Source organism: Lepus europaeus, chromosome 10 (genome assembly GCF_033115175.1).
Source record: "Lepus europaeus isolate LE1 chromosome 10, mLepTim1.pri, whole genome shotgun sequence".
Taxonomy (NCBI): Eukaryota; Metazoa; Chordata; class Mammalia; order Lagomorpha; family Leporidae; genus Lepus; species Lepus europaeus.
The window spans coordinates 51,361,644-51,385,282 of NC_084836.1; the positions used below are offsets into that span (position 1 = coordinate 51,361,644).

The window sequence follows — 23,639 nt, forward strand, 5'->3', positions numbered from 1 at the left end:
CCTGCACCCCATGGGAGACCAGGAGAAGCGCCTGGCTCCTGGCTTCGGATCAGCGAGATGCGCCGGCCGCAGTGGCCATTGGAGGGTGAACCAACGGCAAAAAGGAAGACCTTTCTCTCTGTCTCTCACTATCCACTCTGCCTGTCCAAAAAAAAAAAAAAAAAAAAAAACTAATAATTCTATAAACACCTGAAAACATAAAAGTATGTCCATGATATGTTATGATTTTAAAAAATCTTAAAATGGGTAAATTTTGAAAACAAATATATTACCTATAATAAAAAGCCCAGAGGAGCCTGCATTTGGATGCTCCTACTACTTATCTCCAGGCAGCATAAGGACAGTGTGGGTTTTTTCTTTCTTTGTTTTTTTCCCAAAGAAACCTTTTATTTAAGGAATACAAACGTTATGCATTTCATAAGTATTTTTCCCCAAAGAAACCTTTTATTTAAGGAATACAAACTTCAAACAGGGTGTTTTTTACTTTCTTTTCTTACACCTTATGTAATGTCTCAATATTTTCTCATTAGACAAAAAGAGAGATGCTCTTTTTTGGACAGAAATTTTTTTTAAAGTAGACAAAGGGAATTGAGACTTGATTAAAGGCAAGAATGTGACTCAGACATGACCTCCGGTACCCCGCCTGTCTATTGGGCCTGTCACCCCACACTCAAGTTGCTATCAGGAGCACTTCTCCCTGTCAAAGGGACTGGCTTTTGTCACGCAATCCACGGGTTCTAAAGGGAGGGAAGGCCGGGCCCCAGCGCTCAGTGAGTGGGTGGCCTGGCCTCCGTATGGGGAATGCCATCAGGGCCCTGGTGGCCTTCATCCCTGCTGACCACTGCCAGAAGTATGTGGTGGGAGAGCTCCAGGAGATGCCGCTGGACAGGATGGTGGACCTCAGCGGGAGGCAGCTGCGCCGCTTTCCCGTGCACGTGTGCACCTTCACGGAGCTGGTCAAGCTCTACCTCAGTGACAACCACCTGAACAGCCTGCCTCCGGAGCTGGGGCAGCTGCAGAACCTGCAGATCCTGGCCTTGGATTTCAACGACTTCCAGGCTCTGCCCCAGGTGGTCTGCACCTTGAAACAGCTCTGCATCCTCTACCTGGGCAACAACAAGCTCTGCGACCTCCCCAAAGAGCTGCGGCTGCTCCAGAACCTCCGGACCCTGTGGATCGAAGCCAACTGCCTCACCCGGCTGCCGGATGTGGTCTGTGAGCTGAGTCTCCTTAAGACCCTGCACGCCGGCTCCAACGCCCTGCGCCTGCTGCCAGGCCAGCTCCAGCACCTCCGGGAGCTCCGGACCATCTGGCTGTCGGGCAACCTGCTGAGCGACTTCCCCCGGGTGCTACTGCACATGCCCTTCCTGGAGGTGATCGACGTGGACCAGAATAACATCCGTTACTTCCCCAGCCTGGCCCACCTGTCAAGTCTGAAGCTGGTCATCTATGACCACAACCCTTGCCGGAACGCACCCAAGGTGGCCAAAGGCGTGCACCGTGTGGGAAGGTGGGCAGAGGAGACGCCAGAGCCAGATCCCAGAAAAGCCAGGCGCTACGCATTGGCCAGGGAGGAAAGCCAGGAGTCACAGACACCTGCCCTCCCTCTTCCTCTTCTTCCTCCCAGCTCCTGAAGATGTTGTCGTAGGTCAATGCCACGGAGCTAACACGAGCCTGTCCTGGAGACTCTTCATTAGAGTGGGCGGCGTTGCTCTGGGTCATTTGAGGTGACCTGCCTCCTGGGGGCTGATGGAGAGGCAGGTTGAAATGCCACAAATCCATACGGAAAAGGAAAAAAATCCCAAAGGGAAGTTATATGCTACTGTGGCCTGCCAACCCAGAGTGATCACGTCTTCCCAAGAAAACGGCCTCTCCAAGCAGGTACTTTGAAACTGAGCAAGGGCTGCGACACTTGGGTCTGCTCTACTCCCCAGAGGTGGCTGTGATTACAAGACTCACAGGCCCCTCAAATACGGTATTTGTTATAGAACTCACTGAACGTTCAGCTGGCCTGGCCCCAGCCCTTTCCTTTGCAGCCATATTTCTTTTCTTTGCATGACCATAAACAGTATCAATGTATTGTTACCAATTTAGGTCACCAAAAAGGACCTTTGCTCCCAGTCAGATTCATAGAAAACAGCTTTCGTTGTTGCAAAAGCTCGAGAGGAAAGATTTCCCCAGCAGGTTAGCGCCTGCTGAAGAGACCTCTGACGGAGACTGCCTCTTGATGGAGCCCAGCTGCCACTTTGAACTTGACAGTGGTTCGAGTTGATTAAGCTCATTTCCCCTAAAAGGTCTGACCCCAACATAGTAGGTGAGAAATCAGTTCACTTGAAATCTGTTCCTGCACTGTGAAATCTGAATAGCAGGTTGTGCTGTGTATAGTCTGTGCCTCTAGCTTCCAATTTTGTTTGATCTTTCTAGAGTCTTTTGACAGTGTATAAAACTAGGTACTTTATGGAGGTATGTAAATCGTGAACTTCCCATGAATATACAAACTTTAAAGGAATTGCTATCAGTGGGTGATTTAATAACCATCCTTTATTGTTGTGTCTGAATCCCTTCCACAGAAAAAGACGCAAACATCAAATGAAAATACTGCACTGAGCCTAATTTTAAATAGTACTTTTCCCATAAAAGCATCTTAACCCAGAGTCTGGTTCCAAAGTAACCTAACAAAGCAGAGTATTTTTGGGTTTTCCTATCAGAAACATTTCTTGCTAAACTGGAGAAAGAGAAATTTCCATGGTACACACACACACAGGACCTTCCTATTGTCACCTTCCATGTGAAGAGGATCAGCAACTTATTGGTCAGATGGGCAGAGGGCCCCTTCACTGCGAACTAACGGGTTCCTGTTTGTAGGTCAAACAGGCCTAACTTCTTTAGTAATGAGGTCAGATTCCTATTGGACAGTTAGGACTTATTTATTTTCTCATTGCTAATGACTGAAACCACTCAGCTGATACTAAACTTCTGCCAACACAACCTGCCTTCTAAACTTTACTATGGATTGCTTTGACTCCCTATTCCTACTCCCAAGATTAATGGTCCTACTTTTCCCAATGTAGCTGCAGGCAGATTCATAGCTAAGTGGTCTGATTCAAATGTCAAACTGTAAACATTTTGGCTGATACTCAATTTTCTAAATCAACACATACACATTTTTCAAATAGTGTGGTTAAGTGTTCACTGCTGACTTTGCTGTCCAAAAATGTTTTCCCTGTTGGCTGTCAATTTTACAAAACACATAGATTATATTCATATTTCTATAGCCCTTCTGGTGTTTTTCTGGAAATGCTGACATAATTAGAAAGTAAAACTGAGAAAATGTTGAAGCACCAAATGTAACATTTTTACTCCAGATTTTAAGTCTTGAGAGCCAGGGTTAATGCATCAAAGAGAAATCTCTTTCACAAGATTAGACAGAATTTTAGCATCCAGAAATGATACCAACTAAAATTTAACCTGGATCTATGCACATGAACCAGCAACCAGATTCACTTTTTAAAATTCTTCCCTAAAATGCAACATCACTATTGTAATTTTACACTGAAAAGGTGCATTTGGGCCTTAAAAATCAACTGTCTGTGAACAACTTTAACAAAAAGCACAGAGTGACTCAGGCAGTGTGGCACAGTAGCTAGGGACATGGCCCTTCCAACCATTTGGGTTCAAATCCTAGTTTTGCCACTTACTCCTCCAGTTACCACTTCATCAGTAAAATGGTGACTCTTTGTACTTCACCGAGCACTTAAGGATTAAACCAATTACGGTGTACAGACTGCGAAGGACAGTGGCTGGCGAGTGACAGTGAATGCTTCCGCAACACGTACCTTTACTAAGTATTATACCATGCAGCACAACACATCATTAATTTCATGTTTGAGGTATTAAAAAAACATACACTGCAATAGAAAAAGCTTTTTTCCCCAGTAAAATTTTTAATCAAGGTATCTGCCTGCCCTCTTCCAATATAATAGTTTGATTCACTGCTCCCTGGCTTACCTAAACACAAAAAACCCAAGGACTCATTTTTAAATTTCTAAATGAATTTATTGGCCTCTTTCCTGTTATTCTAGAACTCACAAAATCACCACAATACTTGAAAACATTGAGACTACTACTAGGCCCTAAACCCATTTCATGAGGGGCAGGAGGCCAGGACTGAGGTTGTGGGTGCCTGCTGGATACTTTGCTGCCTCTTGTCATGTGCAAATGCACATTCCAAATCTGTCTTGTGAAAATAACTGCTCCCACACTTACTTTTGCCTTAAAAGAAACTCCATCCTACAACTGATACAGGGATTAAAAGGTCTAGTTTAGACTTACCTCTGAAATCAAAAGATTTAAACATTTTATGAACTTGGGATTTTCAAAAAATATTTATTTGAAAGGCACAATTACAGAGGTGGGCAAGGGGGTCTTCCATCCGCTGGTCCACTCCCCAGATGTCCACAACAGCAGAGCTGTGCCGATCCAAAGCTAGGAGCCAAGAGCTTCTTCTGGGTCTCCCATGTGGGTGCAGGGGCCCAAGGATTTGGGTCTTCTACTGCTTTCCCAGGGCATAGCAGAGAGCTGGATCAGAAGTGAATAGCCAGGACTTGAACCAGCACCTACAAGGGATGCCAGCACAGCAGGTGGTAGCTTTACCCACTACGCCACAATACCAGCTCCCTGAAAATGGGATTTTTCTAGGCCTAAGACATCAAAAGCTGTAAGGGCTTCAAAGGATATGAAGTCGAAGAAGAAAGGTCTGTGTATACCTGTGTATATTCCAAGCTATAATTAAGTTCCCCTATTTCGACCTCTTTTTAATATCTGCTGGGATATCCTTTTTTAAAAACCCTTTGGGAAAAATACACAAAAGAATACTTTCAGATTAAAATCCAAGTTATCTGTCACTCAGGATAAACAGACCCACTTGTCCCATTGAAACCTTTGCAGGTTTTCTCAGTCATAATACTCTCATCTGCTCTAACCCACCTTCACTGTATCACAACTGATCTAAAACATGACAGAACACCTAAAAATTACAAAGCAGATGACATCACAAATAACGAGGCTGAAAGAACTCATTATCAGTGTTAATTCTCTTTGATAACCACAGAATGTTTCTTTTGTGTGTACATTGAAGGATGGTTTCAGATACACAAGAAACTCGTTTCATTAGCTTGTACTAGGTAATATAGACATGGTGTCTTCATGGTGCAGTGGCTTGCAACACCAACATCCCACATCAGAGTGATGGATCTTCTGCTTTTCATCAAGCTCCCAGCTTATGTGCCTGCGACAGCAGTGGAAGATGGCCCAAGTACCTGGGCCCCTGAGGGAGACCCAGATGGATTCACCTAAGAAGTGAACCAACCAATGGAAGATTCTATTTCTCCCTGTGATACATTAAAGAGACAAGGCAGCTGCTAGGCCATAATGGGTTAAAGCCACTATTTTGGACCCCAGCATCCTATGTTGGGAGTGCTAGTTCAAGTGTGGCTCCTCCACTTCTAAATCAGATTCCTGCTGATGCATACTGGGAGGCAGCAATGGCTTAAGTCCTTGGCTCCTTGCCACCCTGAATGGAGTTCTGGGGTCCTGGCTCCAGACAAGCCCAGCCCTAGTTATTGTAGACATTTGCAGAGTGAACTGGCAGATGTTTCTCCTTGCCTTTCAAATAAAAAAACTTTAAAAAAATATTGAGACTTTAGACTCCCTCCTCCAGTCCACCAAAAAAACACACAAAACATGCATCCCAACTGAAAAACCCTGGTAGGACCATCCCAAGTTATGAGATTCCCTAAAAATCCTGAATTTATGGTTGGGCTTTTTTCTGTCCATTCTGCTATACATTAACATTCAAACCTAGTCACCTTTACACGGTCACTCAGTAAATACTTATGCCCACAAATCCATCGGGGGGGGGGGGGGGGGGGGATGTGGCATAGCAGGTTAAGCACCTGGTTTAACTCCAAGCTTCCTGCCCATGCACCTGAGAGGCAGCAGGCGATGTGTGGCCCCAGTATTGGATCTCAGCCACCCACACTGGAGACCTGAATGAAGTCCTGGGCTCCTGCTTCAGCTTGGCCCAGAACCGGCTGCTACTGGCATTTGGGGAGTGAACAGATGGAAGTTCTGCCTTCAAATAATTAGAAAAAAACTAAAAACAAAAAACTACCACCAAGTCTAACCATGTCCATCATAAGTAGACTAAAAAGGAACTACAGAGGTCAGGTCCTTGGAGCAGCCTGTACCACCAATGGTTACAAATAGGACTTCTTCAAATTTTAAGTTACAGAAGGTATCCATGGGAGATTGGTTCCAGCATCCTACCTTGGATACCAGAATCTTCCCCTATACTTTATCTCTCCAGATCAGATTACGTACTAAATACTATGTAAACGGCTGATTGTTTAGGAAATGACAAAGTCCATACATGTTTAGCATTTTTTTCTGAGTATTTCTGATTTGTAGTTGGCTGAACCTGCAGATGCGGAATCTACTCGTCTATGATAGCTTCACCATACAAAATTCAATGTGCAACAAAATGCATGCTTGAGTCTATCTATGGCCCAGCTACAAAATCAAATATTAAACTATAGTGTATTTATCTTGAACCAAGATAATTACTTCATAAGTGTGTAAGGTCAATTATTAAGCTGGAACGCTATACTGAAAATATACTAATTCACTTCATTTCCAGTAAGCAGACTTCAGACAGAATTTACACAAATCATTGAGATCAACTATATTAGTTGTGCAAATTTTTATTTAAATGCACTATAAGAGAAATGAACTTTTAAATCAACTGAACTGTATGGAAAAAATCAAACAAAATAAATTAGACCCATGTTAAAATAAAAGGTCAGCTAAATGTCCAAACTGAAGGACATAATGGGCACAGATAAACATGAACTCCACAGTCTTCTTAACGAGGTTGAAGTCTTTCAAATACAACTCTGCTATAACTGGTCCAGAGATCAAGAGCATACATATGGGAATGCTTAACAAGGATGGTGATCAGGAACACGTTTCCTACAAAGAAAAGCATCCATGTAAGAAAAAAAGTCAATAGTGAAAAATGAAAAGCATAATTTTAACCAGTTTTATAGTAAATAGAAGCAAAACCCCAATTCTAGCTTTATTAAAACCATTATATGCCAATCTCTACAAGGACATTTCCACCTCCTAACATTCATCACATGTAGTGAGAGCACATCTACACGGACTGGTACTTAGCAGTTCTCAAGTTCTCACTCAGACATATTCTCCAGTGGCCAGAACTGTGAAGTTGCAGGTAAAGCTACCTCCTGTGACACCAGCATCCCATATGGGCACTGAATCGTGTCCTGGCTGCTCTACTTCTGATCCAATTCCTTGCTAATGGCCTGGGAAAGGCAGTGGAGAATGGCCCAAATGTTTAGGCCCCTGCTACCCATGTAGGAGACTCAGATGAAGTTCCTGGCTTCAGCCTGACTCAGCCCAGGCTGTTGTAGCCATATGGGGAGTGAACCAGCAGATGGAAAACCTTTCTTTCTGTTTCTCCCCCTACCACTCCCTCTCTATAACTTTCAAATAAACAAACAACAAAAAATGCTTTCTCCAAAAGTTTACTTCTTATTTTCAACTAATACATGTATTAGGAACCTTTACCACATTAATCAAATACAATTACTTTGAACTAGAATTACAAATGCCAACAGATAAGTCTCCATGTTCTACTACCTACAGTTATTAAGTAAATGCAGTTCCCTTTTGTCGTCTGAATGTAATTTTTTTCTGAGAATTAAAAGCATCACAGTACCTTGGTGCTGCTTTGATGATGTTGTCCACACGTAGAATCACCTCTGCTGCTTCAGCTGCACTCAACAGAACTTGCCGCTTCACTTGGAAACTTTCTGTTATACCCAGTACTGCCATATCTCCAATAGTACCTTCTTTCATATCTGAAAAGACAAAGTATTTACTAACTGATCTTAACAATCAGCATATCAAAACGACTAACAAAACTGATTTAGTGCCTCCGCTTATAAAAGCACTCGAAGTTTCCAGGTTACTCAGTGCTTCTGATCCAGCTTCCTAGAGCACATGGAAGACAGTGCATGATAGCCCAAGTAACTGGGTTCCTGGTTCCTGGCAGTGGCCTGACCCAGCCAGGGTGTTGCAGGCACCAGGAGAGTGAACCAGCAGGTGAAGATACCTGTATTCCCCCTCCTCTCTTGTCATTCTGCCTTTCAAATAAATAAATCTTAAAAGAAAAAATAAATAAAGGCCAGGTGCAGGTGCTTAGCCTAGGTAGGACTCTCATCAACTAGGAGTTGAGATGCCTACATTCCATTTGCCAGTGTGTCAAGACCCAGCTCCATTCCCGATTCCACCTTTCTGCTGATGTTCACTTGGAATGAAGCAGGTGATGGTTTAAGTAGTTGGGTCTCTGCCATCCACATGAGAGACCTGAACTAAATTCCCAGCTCCTGCTTTTGGCCTGGCCCATGGCAGCCCTCTGGGGTGTGAACCAGAAGATGGGAGCTCTTGCTCTCTGCCTCTCAAATAATACAAACTTAAGAAATATATTTTGTAAAAATCTGCTCATTACTAATTACTATGGAATCAATACCTGAAAGATATTATTGGAGTTCTCTTGTGCAGATGGGTTATCTATTCTGACACAGCTCCTATAATGTTCTGTACATGTCAGAAAATTTTTCAATCTGACCTAAAATCTGCCTTATTGGTCATTTTAGATGGACTGTGCTCAAGTCTGTCAACACTATAAAATTAGAAGTTTACACTATATATAATAGTTCACAGTTATTTCAGAATATGTTTGGTTTATCCATTTAAATCCTAAGGTCATTAATACTCGATTAGGTATAAATTTTCTAAGCACTCTTGTAACCCCTATGGAGTCACATTTGGCAGTACTAAGAACATAAAGTTACACAAATTTTTCTAGCATTTTGTAAAATGTTTACAAAGGCAAGGGCCTCAATAATCTTTTACGCAGTTATCTTGAATTCATATCTTCCCATTAAAAAAAAAAAAACATAAGATCTGTAAGTTACTTCTAACTATTGCAAAGTTCCACTTTATTTCTTACCCAGTCCTGCAGTTACATTGCCTTCACTGTGAGCAGCTCGGAGCTGTGCAACCAAATCTGCACTGTCATAGCCTGCATTGTCAGCTATGATGGTCGGCAACTATGAAATGAAGATAATGAATAATGATTAACTGTTCTAAGAACCACTGATTTACTCTTAAGTAGGATAGTATGAGTTATTTATTTGAAATGTAGAAGAGAGTAGACACACAGAGATCTTACATCCATTTGTTAACTCCCAAATGGCCGTGATGGCTGGGGCTGGGCCAGGCTGAAGCCAGGAACCTGGAACTCCAACTGGTCTTTCTATACCCTGTATCGGAAGCAGAGCAGCCAGGACTCAAACCAGCACTCAATCCAGCTCCCTAACATGTCTGAGAAGGCAACGGAATTTAAACCAAGTACTTGGGCTCTTGACACCCACGCAGGAGATCCAGAGTTTCAGGCTTCTGGCTTCAAAATGGTCTAACCCCTGGCCGTCTCAGCCATTTGGGAGTGAACCAGTAGATGAAGATCTGTCATTCTACCTCTCCGTAATTCTGCCTTTCAAATAAATTCATCTTTAAAAAAATACACATTTGGAAATAATGTAAAAACACTATTTCCTTAAAAAAATTTTGGGAGGCAGAAACAGAGAGGGAGAGAGGCTTAGACAGAGAGAGAGAGGTCTTCTATCCTCTGGTTTGCTCCCCAAATGGCCACATCAACTGGTGGGAGACCCAAAGCCAGGAGCTTCCTCCAGTCTCCCATGCAGGTACAGGGGCCCAAGCACTTGGGGCCATCTTCCACTGCTTTCCCAGGCCTGTAGCAGGGAGCTGGATCAGAAGTGCAACAGCTGGGACACAAACTGGCGCCCATTTGGAATGCCAGTGCCATAGGCACAGCGGAGGCTTAACTGTATGCCACACCCTACTTCCTTTTAATTACTGCTCAGTTAGAGGATAAACTCCAAAAACAAATTTAAAAAATTTTTAAAAACGTGTTTTTAGATTTTCTGTGTAGGGTAGAAAAAGTACTCATTTTAAAATCTTCTATGGGGGCCAGTGCTGTGGCATAGCAGGTTAAGCCACCGCCTGCGAGGCCAGCATCCCATAAGGGCACCAAGAAAGACCTGACTGCTTCACCTCTGATCCAGCTCCTTAATGTGCCAGGGAAAGCAGTAGATGCCCCAAATCCTTGGGTCCCCTGCACACACAAAGGAGATCTGGAAGAAGCTCCTGACTCCTGGCTTTGGCCTGGCTTAGCCCCAGCCACTGCAGCCATTTTGAGAGTGAAACCAGGGAATGAAGATCTGTGTCCTCCTCTGTGCAGCACTTTCAAATTAAAAAAAAATTTTTTTTTAAACTTTTAAATACAGAAAACTCTGATCTCTTACTACCTTACCATTCTTAATGCTTTAGCATAAGACTCCATTGCAACAGCTTCTTTGCCTGGTGTCCTATTGGCAAGCTGTGTCACAGCATGAGCCATCAGCATCTCAGAACAGCCTGCACATTAAAAGTCCCATAAAACATGGTTATGCCTGTTGTTTCCAAAACACTTAATGATGTCAAATATTTTAAAATTGCAAAGGCAATATGAAATTTATATAAGAACTATTAAGACAATTTATGACTAACACTGAACATTAAGAAATAAAATATATTCATTATTTTCCAAATGCTTACCTCCTCCATAAACTGTTCTAGAATCCTTGACAGTTTGGGCAAGAACACAAAGAGCATCATGCAATGATCTTTCTGCTTCATCTAAAATTTGCTGAGTAGCACCACGCAAAACAATAGTGCAGGCTTCACCTGAAATTAAAACATAGTAGTCATGTCATAGTGACCTCCTAATCATAAAACAGCTTGCTTTCTATTATTTATGTAGGTGTTGGTTATATTATTAGATTTTAAAAATTTGTTTCCACTACTACAACTCTTCTTCTTAAGTTCACAATGGTTCTAAATTATGGAAGGAAAAACTCTAGGACCAACACACACTCTTCACAAATGCATGATAAATCTGAGGTTTCTCTCAAAAAAAAAAACTAAAATACAACATGCACATGCTTCTCCAGAGTTCAGACTAACACAGTATTCTAGTAAACACAGTAACACCTTTAGCAAGTATTTAGGCACCTTGCCCAGGACCTACTTTAGCACTCACCAAGGGCAACTCCAGAAAAGTGAATGAGTTTGTCTTCTCCAATCATGACTTCCTCAATAAGTTTGCAACTTCCAAGCTTTACCAGCTCTGGGTGATCAAATGTAGAGGCAATTTCACCACCTATGAACATAAACAAACATTGACTGCGTGACAGTGTTTTGTCTTACTTTTCATCTCCCTGAAAAAACAGCATCAGAGATATCTTTCATCCCCTGGTTCATTTCCCCAGGCACCTGGTTTTAACAATGAAGGGTAGGGTAGGCTAGGCTAAACCAGTAATCTAGCTGAGGGTCTCACATGGGTAGACAGGGCCATCATCTGCTGCGTCGTCGGAGGCACTAGCAGGAAACTAGATCAGAAGTGGAAGTGCTAACAGTCAAACCAGCACTCCTGATATGGGATAAAATGTCCTGAGCAGCAGCCTAACCCAGTGTACTGCAGGGTAAACTCTGCCCGACAGGTTTAAGATTTTTCTAACAAGAAGTAACGAACATGTGAACCAATGTTTTAAAAACTGATTGCTTCCTATATGCCAGGCAGTCTTTTACTCACTTTATGTGGGTCCACTATTCAATCCTCACAATAATACTATAGGGGAGATTTCAGTGCTACTTCATTTTACACAATACAGATGAAGCAGAGATTTGGTTATTTCCCCAAGATTACACAGGTAGCACAATGTGAAGCTGGGATTCAAATCTAAGCATGCTGGCTTTAGACCTATATGCACATACCCACTACCTACAAAAGTTAAATTCTTTAAACTTCTTTACCTGTAAGCCTGAATTTAAATTGAATCTAACCCAGAACACTAAACTTTTAGGATAAAATTTCCCAGCACAGGACATGAAATATTTAATTAATTCATTTTAGTCTTTGGGGCTTATATCTACATTTTCCCTTTCACACTGAAAATCAATCAGACCAGACACTTCATTACATGCTTAACTAAGCAAAAATTAAGATTTCTATTTCAAAATCCCTTTCTCCTGATTACTCTTTCAATAATGTGGTTTATAACATTTTTAGTCATCCCTTCTTTTCCTACTCCTTATGGACAATCTGAGAAATCAATACTTTTTAGCTTTCCATTGTACCAAAAATTTATAATTTTTGTCTTCTAAATTCTACCAATTTATACTCATAATTTGTATACCTGAAGTTGTTTTCAATTTTAACCGAGGGGCTGGCACTGCAGTGTAGAGGGTAAACCCACCATGTGAAATGCTGGCTACTGATTCAACTTCCAGCTGCTCCACTTCTGATCCAGGCTTCCCGCTAACTGCCCAGCAAGATGGCCCAAGTACCTGGGGCCCTGCCACTCACATGTTGAAACCAGAAAAAGCTCCTGGCTTCCCATCGGTCCGGCCCAGCTCTGGCCATTGTGGCCATTTGGGGAATGAACCAGCGGATGGAAGATCTTTCTCTCTATCTCTCCCTTTCTCTGTAATTACTACTTCTCAAATATTTTTTAAAAAATATCTTAAGGCCAATGCTGCAGCTCAATAGGCTAATCCTCCGCCTGCAGCGCTGGCACCCCGGGGTTCTAGTCCCGGCCGGGGCGCTGGATTCTGTCCCAGTTGCCCCTCTTACAGTCCAGCTCTCTGCTGTGGCCCGGGAGTGCAGTGGAGGATGGCCCAAGTCCTTGGGCCCTGCAACCACATGGGAGACCAGGAGAAGCACCTGGCTCCTGGCTTCGGATTGGCCATTTGGGGGGTGAACCAACGGAAGGAAGACCTTTCTCTCTAACTCTGTCAAATAAATAAATAAATAATAAATTAAAAAATTTTTGGTTGACAAATTTCTGAAATGGCTTCATGTCTCAGATGTGAGACAACACATTTGAGACATAATATCCAAAAATAAGACTTAACTTGGCTTTTAACTTTTACTTCATTTTTCTTCATCTACTCATGCAACATTTCTTGACATTTCCAAGAACCAATTTCACACACCTTAACAACTGAGCTTTTGAGGACAAGAGCCATCATGGGGTCAATTTCACAGCCATACACAGTATGTTTTCTGTTGGCTCTATGTAGTCATTTCATGTTACCAAGTCCTTGTATCAATTTATTCCACTAATGTGACATTCATATTTGTCTTTATTTTTCTTGTTTTAAAGGATGAGTTTAGGCTTTTAAGGATTTTTAAAGCAGATAAACTTATGTAGAAGTAATAAAAGGAAAAGGCCTCTTTAGATAAGGAAACTATGCCATTCAAATTACTTAAAAATTACTTAAATCATTCTGGGTTGAGACAATGTACTCTCCAAATGCTGTTAACTTTAATTTCTTTTAATGATCATGGTAGCTCCATCCTAATGTGACAGTACTAGCACTTCAGGCCTCAAAATTCAAACCTCTCTAACTCCAATTTCCAGATCTCATGTGTTCCAGCCAACTCATTCATTTTCAAAGACCTGAAATGAGATACAGGTCACTAAACTTGGTTTGTACAAATCTACTTTAAGATTACTCTGGCCAGTACCGCAGCTCACTTGGCTAATCCTCCACCTGCGGCGCCAGCACTTTGGGTTCTAGTCCCGGTTGGGGTGCCGGTTCTGTGCCAGTTGCTCCTCTTCCAGTCCAGCTCTCTGTTGTGGTCCGGGAAGGCAGTGGAGGAGGGCCCAAGTGCTTGGCCCCTGCACCCACATGGGAAACCAGGAGGAAGCACCTGGCTCCTGGCTTCGAATCGGCGCAGTGCGCCGGCCATAGCAGCCATTTGGGGGGTGAACCAATGGAAAGGAAGACCTTTCTCTCTGTCTCTCTCTCTCACTAATTCTGCCTATCCAAAAAAAAAAAAAAAAAGATTACTCTAAAAACCATTAACTGGGGAAGGTGTTTGGCCTGGAGGGTAGACTCCACAACCCTGGGTTCAACGAGCAGCTCTGCTCCCGTCTCTAGCTTACTGCTAAAGTAGCTCAGTGTGGCTTAACTGGGTTCTTCTCATGCAGAAAGGAGACCCAGTCTGAGTTCCAGACTCCCTACTTCAGCCCCAGGCCAGAGGTCACTACAGTTAGGAAGGGAACCAGAACACAGGAGACCTGCTTCTAGGTCTGTCTCTCTCAAATAAATAAAATAAAAACAAATAATACACTAGACTAAGACCTAAGATTCAGAAGCAGGTGTTGTGGTATAGTGCATTAAGCCACTTGTAATCCCAGCATCCCATATAATCAGAGTGCTCATCCAGTTCCCTGCTAATGAGCCTGCCTAATGCTTGGGTCCCTGCTGCTTATAGAACTCTGCCTTTAAGTTTTTTTTTTTTTTTAAAGACTCAAGATTCCTTTTTCGGGGCCAATGCTGTGGCACAGCAGGTTAAAGCCCTCGCCTATAGTGCTGGCATCCCATGGACACTGGTTTGAGTCCCTGCTGCTCCACGCTTCTGATCCAGCTCCCTGCTAATGCGCCTGGGAAAGCAGTGGAGGATGGCCCAACTCCTCGGGCCCCTGCACCTGTGTGGGAGACCTTGAGGAACCTCCTGGCACCTGGCTTCAGATAGCTCAGCTCCAGCCATTTGGGGAGTGAACCAGCAGATGAAAGACCTCTCTCTGTCTCCATCTCTCTCTGTAACTCTTTCAAATAAACAGTAGAATAAACCTTAAAAAAAATTTGGTATTATGGGTTTGAGAGAAAAAGCTAGTAACAGTTAACACAACAAAAAGAAATCTATACCTAAAGTGAATTAAAAGGTATTTCAAAAAGGTTTACTGAAAGTAGAATTAACAGGTAAATTTGTCTTGGTAAAAACTAACTGAAATCCATGCATTACATCAAATACTTTCCATGAACTTTCTGAAGACCTCTTGTACACATGGGCTTTGAACATACCACTTACTTTTTTTCCCATGAAATTTTTTGAAATACATTTGTGTTAAAAAATAATGTAACTAAATTAAAGGTATCTAAACATGGAAATCAGATTTCAGAGTAACTGCTTAGATTCTAAGCTCCTAAAAGGGATTTCTTTGTATCCCTCACAGTGAGTTACACATGGTAACACTCAATAAATCCAACAGCAATTATGTTAGAAATTCATCTTTTTTCTGTACCTGTGACAAGAGCCAGGCGTTCCACCCCTGCAAAATCTGCATGCTCAATTGCCATGACACCAGCAGCACCAAACAGCTGTTCAGGATAATTATAAATTAACTGCCTGAAAACAAAACACATAAAACATTACGTTTAAAACTATTACTTAAGATAAACTACATAAGACTAAAACATGTAGAAACATTTTTACCTCCCCACTAAAGAAATGCTAATCAGGGCAATATATCATTTCTCATCTCTATGAATCACAATATTAATATAGCCTTGCTAAAACTGACTACAAATGTTATGTAATGAAGCCATTTTAAAGAATTTTTACGTACAGTAAAAAAACACAACTTGCCAATGACTTAAACGTCCACTAGTAGAGTGTGTAAATCACAACTGGCTGAGTAAAATAAGATCCATAATTTTAAAAATATGCACAGCAGATCCTAAATACTAATTGATATAAAGTATTTCATATATTTTCATAGAAAAATCCTCTGTAAATAATATTAGGGCAAACACAGACCTGTTAATAAAGCAATTTATCCCATGCTTAAGAATACGTTCAACTTTCTCCTTCATTTTTTCCTTTTCTGCATGTTCTATTTCTGCAACTTTTGCTGTAGAATCAACCCTTACTCGGGAACCAAATATCTAAAAGTATAAACAAAGCATCAGTTTCATTACTCCTTTTTTAAAAGTCCCATATTTCCAACATTTCAATCAACATATACATGAGAAAGCACATGTTTAATTATATATTCACACATAAATCTTTCAGTGCAACTGATTCCAACAATCAGTATTTCAATTAATGTACATACCTTTATTTTGTCTGTATCCATTCCAGTATTTGCAATAAGAATTTTAGCATTTTCAATTCGCTTTGGCTGATTTACTCCAATTTTTTTATCCAACAGAAAGCCTAAGTAAGCAAAAATGTAGCACTATATTATATACTTCAAGTCTACATTAGTTCATCTTTTGAATTGAGGCTGGTGGTACAAGGAAAAAAAATCATGGGACAATGGTAGCCTTCCAAACCTGGCTCAAATCAAGCCCCTGAAGCTTATTGGCTACGTAACCTTGAGATACTCATCTGTAAAACAGGAACAAAACTGGCGGCACTGATCAGATGCTAATTACCAATATAGCCCTACTAATCATATGAAACACGTCCAGTCAGATTTCAGATCCACCAAACATTAAATCACTATTACCTTGAATTTTCCGCTTAATTTAGTTGAACCTAAATCCCTACTTTCCAGGCCATCATCTTGAACGAAATGACAAATTCGTATCATAATACCTGGCACAGAACAGACATTCAAAAACATAGCTGCTCAGGTAAACATTATCCATTTTAATCATCCTTCCCTGCCAAAAGCCTTCCAGAAATGCTACAACAGCCCTTTGCATATAAATCTGAGAGCATTTTTATAATTACTATACTCTTTTAAAAGAAGTTGTAAATTACAACCTACCCCTTTTTTTTCTAAGGGAATACCTATACTTTCTACAGACCATTTTGTAAACACACTATGAAGATGCTTTGAAATTAAATTATTTTGAGGGGGCTGGCCCTGTGGCACAGGCTAACACCCTGGCCTGAAGCACCGGCACCCCATATGGGCATTGGTTCAAGACCCAGCTGCTCCACTTCCCATCCAGCTCTCTGCTGTGGCCTGAGAAAGCAGTGGATGGCCCAGGTCCTTGGGCCCCTGCACCCACATGGGAGACCTGGAAGAAGTTCCTGGCTCCTGGCTTTGGATCGGCACAGCTCCAGCTGTTGCAGCCAACTAGGGAGTGAACCAGTGGATGGAAGACCTCTCTCTCTCTGCCTCTCCTCTTTCTGTGTAACTCTGAATTTCAAATAAATACATAAATCTTTAAAAAATAAATAATTTTGGGGCCAGCGCTGTGGCTCACTTGGCTAATCCTCCACCTGCAGTGCCAGCACTCCGGGTTCTAGTGCCGGTTGCTCCTCTTCCAGTCCAGCTCTCTGCTGTGGCCCAGAAAGGCAGTGGAGGATGGCCCAAGTGCTTGGGTCCCTGTGACCGCATGGGAGACCAGGAGGAAGCACCCGGCTCCTGGATCGGCGCAGCGCAGGCTGTGGCAGCCATTAGGGGAGTGAACCAATGGAAGGAAGACCTTTCTCTCTGTCTCTCACTGTCTATAACTCTCTGTCTCTCTCACTGTCTAACTCTGCCTGGCAAAAAATAATTTTGGAACAAAAATCTTTACTATACTTGCTCTTAACCAAGAGGCTGAGAAGTGATGAACAAAAAACTTTACAATCTGCACGTACAGGAGTCTTCAAAAAGTTCATGAAAATGTTATGAAATATGCATAAATTTCCAAGTTTTGTTTACCAAAATAAACTTATCTTCTAATTCCATTTTCTACAAACTTTACATTCATGCAATCCTGAGAAAAGTATCATTTGAGAACAGTCAACTTTTAGCAAAAGAAAACTACTATTTCAAAGCTGGCACTGTGGCCCAGGGTTAAGCTGCTGGCTGTGCCAGCTTCCTTTATCAGAACAGCAGTTTTGGTCCTGGCTGCATGGCTTCATAAGGTGCCTGGGAAAGTGACAAAAAGATATTCCAATTACTAGGGCCCCAGCCACCAGAGGAAACCTGGAGTTCCTGGCTTCCTGCTTTGGGCCGGCCCAGATATGGCTGCTGTGGCAATCTGGAGAATGGACAAGCATAGAGAGGCTCTGTCACTCTGCCTTTCAAGCAAGCAAATAACATAATTACAAACTACAATTACTGGGCCGGCGCCGCGGCTCACTAGGCTAATCCTCCACCTTGCGGCGCCGGCACACCGGGTTCTAGTCCCGGTCGGGGCACCAGATTCTGTCCTGGTTGCCCCTCTTCCAGGCCAGCTCTCTGCTGTGGCCAGGGAGTGCAGTGGAGGATGGCCCAAGTCCTTGGGCCCTGCACCCCATGGGAGACCAGGAGAAGCACCTGGCTCATGCCATCGGATCAGCGCGGTGCGCCGGTCACAGCGCGCCTACCGCGGCAGCCATTGGAGGGTGAACCAACGGCAAAAGGAAGACCTTTCTCTGTCTCTCTCTCACTGTCCACTCTGCCTGTCAAAAAAAAAAAAAAAAAAAAAAAAAAAACAGCCGGCGCCGTGGCTCAACAGGCTAATCCTCCGCCTTGCGGCGCCGGCACACCAGGTTCTAGTCCCGGTCGGGGCACCGATCCTGTCCCGGTTGCCCCTCTTCCAGGCCAGCTCTCTGCTGTGGCCAGGGAGTGCAGTGGAGGATAGCCCAAGTGTTTGGGCTCTGCACCCCATGGGAGACCAGGATAAGCACCTGGCTCCTGCCATCGGAACAGCGCGGTGCGCTGGCCGCAGCGCGCTACCGCGGCGGCCATTGGAGGGTGAACCAACGGCAAAAGGAAGACCTTTCTCTCTGTCTCTCTCTGTCCACTCTGCCTGTCAAAAATTAAAAAAAAATTAAAAAAAAAAAAGTGTTTAAAAAAAAAACAAAAAACAAAAACAAAAACCTACAATTACTGTTTATGCTGGAATGGTGTGTGAACTACAAAACTGGTCGCAGTACTTTTTGTGTCCTTAAAAACAAGTTTTCTAACTTTGAAAAGTGTCACTGGTCCCAACTGGCTAAAAAAGGATTTATTCAGCATTCAGCCCTCGAAATCTGAAGACAACTTCTTTCCCATATACACACATACCTTCATCTAAATAGGAATCGGCCAAACTTCCTCCCAGCTTCTTGATGATGTGAATTGCCTCCAGATTACCAGAGCCCTTCAGTCTGAGCACAGCTTCCACAGCTAACTTAGTAAAGTGATCTTTGTGATGAGTAAGCAGTTTTGAGGATAATGTTGTTCCCGCAATATTCATTAAATCCTGACGGAACTTAACTTCATCAGAACTAAAGAAAAAACAAAAAGAAATTCATACCTACTCTTCAAACGCTTATCCCCCCTAGTTTACTTCTCAAGATTCATCAAGATAATTTGACTCAACATTTTACCCTAACTGGGTCAGTCTCTAAGACCATGTGAAAAGAATTAAACCTCACCAGGTGTTAATGTAATGTACACACTGGGGCAGGAATTTGGCACAGAGATTAAGCCACCATATGGGACACCCACATCCCATGCAAGAGTGTCTGGGTTCGGGTCTCAGCTGCTGATTCCTGCTAATAAGAACCCTGGGAGGCAGTGACAGTGGCTCAAGCACTTAGGCCCCTTCCACCCATGTGAAAGACCACGGATAGAGTTCCCAGCTTCTGGCAGTATGAATAGTATGGCCAGCACCAGGCGTTGTGGGCACTAGGCTGTGACCCAGTGAATGGAATACATCTCTCCCTTTCAAATAAATAATTTTTAAAAAGTTTGTATTTTATTTGAAGTCAGAGTTAGAGGGAGAGACAGAGAGATCTTCCATCTGCTGGTTCACTCATGTGGCTGCCAACAGCCAGGGCTGAGCCAAGGCAAAACCAGGAGCTTCATTTGGGTCACCCATATGGCTAACAGGGACACAAACACTTGAGCTGCCATCCACTACATTTCCCATCAGCAGGGAGACAGAGCCATAGCAGATCAGCCATGACACGAACCAGCACACAGACGGGATGCCAATGTTGTAGGCACCAGCTTTACCCACTATGCCACAATGCTGAACCCAAATAAAAATTTTTTTTTAAAAGCTTTAAAACTAAACTGCTCCCTACGCCTCCAAAAGTGTGAGAAGAGGCAACACAAAGTAATATCAAATGCTGTCAGAAATGCGAATAAACATTGTTATACAGCTACTAGGAGTGTAAACTAATTGTTTTAGTAGGCTTATTTGGTATACATCAGTGTCTTCAAACACGCATGCATCTTTGGGCCAAAAATTTTACTTCTGGAAGCATTTTGGGGGTTCCAGGTAGGTCATAACATTATTTTATTTCAATAATTTATGCAAAGAAGACTGGAATCCCAAACTAACTTCAGTGGCCATCTCTTGCAGCTGAGGTAGGTCTGATTATTTTGGAGGCTGCAGGACAATAGGATCATGCATAGTTCTCAATGTTCTCTAGGTTTATTGCATTAAACATGTTATGAAAGAATGCAAAACATTTTAAAAAGTAGTACTATGGTATAGTAAGGTATACTAACCCATGATCAACTGCAGAACTCAACAGAGCCTCTCTCGCAGCCTTTGTGGCTTCTCTCCATCCAGCAATGATGGTCTGTGGATGGATCTTTTTTGCAATTAAAGTTTCTGCTTCCTGTTAACAAACCATTATGTCAAAACAGACAATTTAATAAACACTTATCAAGTTAAAGATGAAAATCAACAATTTGATTACTGCTGATATTCAAAAGCATAGCACACACAAAAAAAACCTCACAAAATGAAGTTAGAATCAGTAACTCTTACCCTTAGTAATTCTGCAGCTAAAACAGTAACAGAGGTGGTGCCATCACCAACTTCATCATCTTGAACCCTTGACATATCTAGGGAAAAAATTAACTCAAAATTACTTCTATTTACAACCAATCTCAATCTCACCTACCTACATTCCTCACCTGACAACTCTGAGATCTAAAATAATTTTACTGCCATGGTTCAAATGCGTCTCCCAAAGTTCATGTGTTACTTATTTTTTAAATAAATTTATGTTTTAAGATTTATTTATCTGAAAGACAAGAGTTACAGAGAGAGGTCTTCCATCCACCAGGTCATTCCACAGCAACGGCTGAAGCTGCATGGATCCAAAGTCAGGAACCTCCTTTGGTCTCCCACGCGCGTGCAAGGTCACAAGGACTTGGGCCTTTTTCTACTGCTTTCCCAGGCCATAGCAGAGAGCTGGATGGGAAGTGGAGCAGCCAGGAATTGAACCGGTGCCCATATGGGATGCTAGCACCACAGGCGCCAGTCCCGTATGTATTTGAAAGATGGCTACACAGAGGCAGAGAGAGAAAGAGAGAGATCTGCCATCCACTTCCTAAATGGCCACAATGGGCAGAGGTAGACCAACTGAAAGCCATGAGCCAGGAGCTTCTTCGGGTTTCCCGTGTGTGTGGCAGGGGCCCAAGGATTTGGAACATCTTTTGCTGCTTTCCCAGGCACATCAGCAGAGGGCTGGATTGGAGTGGGGTAGCCAAGACTGAAACCAATGCCCATATGAGATGCCAGCACTGCAGGCGGTGGCTTTACCTGCTATACTACAGAGTCAGCCCCAGGTTTAGGTGTTAGCAAATTTATTCCCAGAGCCAGCCAGTTGTTCCACTTCTGACCCAGCTCCCAGTTGATATGCCTGAGAAAGCTGTAGTGAGCCCATGTGCTTAGGTCCCTGTACTCACAAAGACTCAGATGAAACTTCTGGCTCCCCTCTGGCCCAGCCCTGATCACTGTGGCCATTTGGGGAGTGAACCAGTGGATGGAAGATCTCTGCCTTTCAGATCAATACATACATACTTAAACTTAATTTCCAGTATAGCCATGTTGAGGAGGGACCCTTAGATTAGGTCATGAGGGTTCTGCTCTAATAAATGGACTTCCATTATCTCAGGACTGGGTTCACCCTAAATCCTGGGTTTCTCAGCCTCCAGAACTCGGAGCCAAAAAACTTCCATTGTTTGTGGATTTCCTAGTCTGCGATATTCTCACAGCGACGCAAAAGAGACTAAGACACCTACCAATAATTACATGGTACTCCTGAAGCTTTTATTGTTAACAGTAATTGTAGGAGTGGTTTAAGTCAACTAACTCAAGTACAGTTAAGCCTATCAAAGAAGAGTAAGTTAATTCAGAAACTTAACAACGGACTCACCAACCAAAACTTTAGCAGCTGGATTGTCAACACCAATGTTTTTCAGAATAGTGGCACCGTCATTAGTCACCATAAGAGAGGCTTCTCGTCCACTGCTTAGAAGAATTTTGTCCTAAAGAAAACATATTGGGTTCAATTAAAATATAAATGGACCTTGAAGAGCACCCAGATCAATCAATCAAAAATACTCAAATACTGCCAATGTGTAAACACTCTGGGTGACTACTTGGCAGTATGCATGTTTATAACCTATACTCTGCAGGCAAAACTTGCTATCTCTACCCTAGAAGTACAGGGAGAGACAATGTGGGTTTCAACACCCTTAAGAGCAGAAACAACTGCATAGGGTGCACGTCCAAATGATAACAGTGGTTGCCATTTAACATCCAACAGGACTTGGATACATTCATCTTTTATAATTAAAACTTGGGATATTAAGAGGTATAAAATAATATTAAAACTTACGAAAAGAAAATTCCCTCTTTTGCTTACCATGCCCTTGGGTCCCAAGGTGCTCTTTACCAAGTCTCCAATGGCAATGGCACCAATGAAAGACGACTGGAGTAAAAAAAAAAAAAAACAAAAAACAACAACAGAGATTGTGAGAATTAATTTTAGCCTTAAAAGAACAACTTTACCTCTCAAAACAGTAAGAACGTCAGAACAAGGCTTACCAGACGAGCTGTCTCCGCTCTTTCTTCATCAGCTCCAGCTTTGAAGATGTTAACAGGCGCAAGGGAAAGGGACGCCTTTAGAGAAAAAACAAAAAACAATCAGTTTGAACAACAACTCTGGAACACATTTATTTAAATGCCTTCCGCTGGATTTACAAGCAGGTATCTAAGAGAACATTCATTTGCAACACGGCGATTGCAAACAAATTCAGCTACCAAGAGGGGCGGGATCAGAAAGGTACTGTGCCGTTTTGGGTAACAAGCACGCCAGGAATAAAAATCACACACCCGAGAGGCGGACTACCGAGTAGGGCAAGACCAAAGACGATCTTAAAACATGGTCAAGGCCCGCAGAGATGGGGGCACACGAGCCGGACGCCCGCCGGGGAGGCTGCCTCCATCTTTTGCCCTCGGGCGGCTCCTTCCCCGCCGCCCCAAACTCCGCCCCGAGGGGGAGGGCGGGGCCGGCGAGGCGCTAGAAATTTCTCCGGCGAGACTGAGGCCCACGTTTCGGGGTCCCGGGCTCGGGCTTGTGGAAAGACCGAGTCTGACCAGACACTGGCCTCACGGAGCCACTTCTCCGCCTGGCCTGCACGGACGGCTCCACCGGCTGTCCCCGCGCGGGCCACATGCCGCGGCCCGCGCCATGTGCGGCGGGCCCAGGAGGTCGGCTCGGGGAGCCTGCGACGCCGGGAGGCCAGAAGGAGCAGGGGGGGCGGCAAGGCATAGCGGGGCACGGCCGGGGCTGCGAAGGGACAGGAGAGAGGTCAGACTCACCATGGTTCCGAGGAATTCGGGACACGAGCGATTCCCTCACAGCTCGCCCCCGGAGCCAGCAGCGAAGAGAAGCCGGAAGTGACGCCACACGCTCTATC

The 23,639-nt window shown here is 43.2% G+C and overlaps 2 protein-coding genes across 3 annotated transcripts; one reads left to right on the plus strand and one right to left on the minus strand.

The window, feature by feature from the left end:
* The first annotated feature begins 782 nt into the window (after window positions 1–782).
* On the plus strand, window positions 783–2,509 carry LRRC10 (leucine rich repeat containing 10). The gene has a single exon (XM_062202077.1). The coding sequence runs from the start codon at window positions 795–797 to the stop codon at window positions 1,632–1,634; it is 840 nt and encodes a 279-aa protein (XP_062058061.1). The 5' UTR covers window positions 783–794; the 3' UTR covers window positions 1,635–2,509.
* Window positions 2,510–6,745: 4,236 nt separating this feature from the next.
* CCT2 (chaperonin containing TCP1 subunit 2) lies at window positions 6,746–23,639 on the minus strand. Of its 2 annotated transcripts, none has more exons than XM_062203243.1 (16): window positions 23,542–23,639; window positions 22,765–22,839; window positions 22,583–22,648; window positions 22,091–22,202; window positions 20,695–20,771; window positions 20,430–20,542; window positions 18,993–19,195; window positions 16,113–16,213; window positions 15,815–15,942; window positions 15,300–15,403; window positions 11,246–11,365; window positions 10,762–10,890; window positions 10,478–10,581; window positions 9,095–9,194; window positions 7,799–7,940; window positions 6,746–7,029 (listed from the first exon to the last, which is right to left on the minus strand). In XM_062203243.1, exons 1-16 carry the CDS (start codon window positions 23,542–23,544, stop codon window positions 6,999–7,001), a joined length of 1,608 nt encoding a protein of 535 aa, XP_062059227.1. In that variant the 5' UTR covers window positions 23,545–23,639; the 3' UTR covers window positions 6,746–6,998. The 2 variants fall into 2 exon arrangements, with proteins under 2 accessions (XP_062059227.1, XP_062059228.1); XM_062203244.1 differs by lacking the exon at window positions 23,542–23,639 and adding an exon at window positions 23,053–23,146.